Below are 1,123 nucleotides of genomic sequence, written 5' to 3'. Positions count from 1 at the left end.
ATGGAGTCCTAAGTATCGAATCTGCTCAACAGGTGACAATATATTTAAATGCAGAAATAACAGTCAGTGGGATTTGCCTAGCAACGGATCATAAATCTACGACTTAAAATCAGCTAACTTAATAGTTCGTCTGATTCTGTTACCAAACTGTGTCTGCCTGAGTTACGTAGTGTTTAAACATTTAATTTTACTTGTAATGTCAGTGGGGATTAATTTTTTGTCGTCGCATAGCAACGGGTATACATTCTGTGGTATGAAATCAGTTGTTTATTGGCCATTTTAGTAGTTTGTTTGGTTTTTGTTTCGTTGATAATGTTGTAATTAAACATTTCATTTTGATTGTTATTAATATAATACATTATATTACATGTATGGATTGGGGCAATTAATTTAATTAAACGTCGAATACAGACGTGTGCCCATCATTTTTTTTACCACCAGTTTACCAGAGTTCCAGCCGTTTTTATAACTACTACGCATCTTAAATCTTTTATATTTTTTTATGCATTTCTTTATGATCCTAGGAAGCCACATAACAAATTAGAGAATTTTTAAAGATGGTTAACACTTATGTTCAAAAGGAATAGGAGTGAGTGAGGAATGTGCGTTTGGGACTATTCCGGGGATTTTCGAAGATAACAGATCATTTATTTGGGAAGTAAATGCGACTATGAAATGTGAACCTAATCCTCAATAACTCTCAGTGGACCCAGGACATTTCGTGGATGGTTTGGTATATAGTTTCTAATGAGATCATAAGAAGGAGATCTTTAACTTACCAATGAAGTTGCGACGAGGATCGCCAGTAGCCAAAGCGGCAATAGCAGCATGTTCCCACTCCTTTGGCAGGTGTGATGGATATAATTGTCTGGAAATATATTAAAGGTCAATCAATAAAGAATTACTATCACTTGAGATTTATTGGAAGAAGATAGTTGACCGTATGAAGTAGATATGTAAACTTTTGAAATTTAGAAAAAAAACTGATTAATAATATACAAAATTTATACACCAATGATAAAGATAAAATCGATATAGTAGATGAAACTAATGTTTTATATATATATATACCAGGTCATTCAAAAAGTCCTGTCGTTTTTTTGGGGGAAATTATAAATAAATA

The 1,123-nt window shown here is 32.7% G+C and overlaps 1 protein-coding gene across 1 annotated transcript in view; it reads right to left on the bottom strand.

Annotated features, from left to right (window-relative positions):
* The window catches only part of LOC106682589 (ankyrin repeat domain-containing protein 50-like), a 9,162-nt gene that overhangs the window by 4,997 nt on the left and 3,042 nt on the right, over positions 1 to 1,123 (bottom strand). Inside the window, exon 2 of the mRNA XM_014423529.2 lies at positions 780 to 868. Within this exon, the coding sequence (XP_014279015.1) occupies positions 780 to 830 (51 nt within the window). The 5' untranslated portion in view covers positions 831 to 868. The remainder of the gene's footprint in view (positions 1 to 779; positions 869 to 1,123) is intronic.

Source organism: Halyomorpha halys, unplaced genomic scaffold, assembly GCF_000696795.3.
Source record: "Halyomorpha halys isolate HHAL.00 unplaced genomic scaffold, Hhal_1.1 Scaffold426.1, whole genome shotgun sequence".
Classification (NCBI taxonomy): domain Eukaryota; kingdom Metazoa; phylum Arthropoda; class Insecta; order Hemiptera; family Pentatomidae; genus Halyomorpha; species Halyomorpha halys.
The sequence above is the reverse complement of the archived record's forward strand: the minus strand, read 5'-3'. Positions and strand labels throughout refer to the sequence as shown.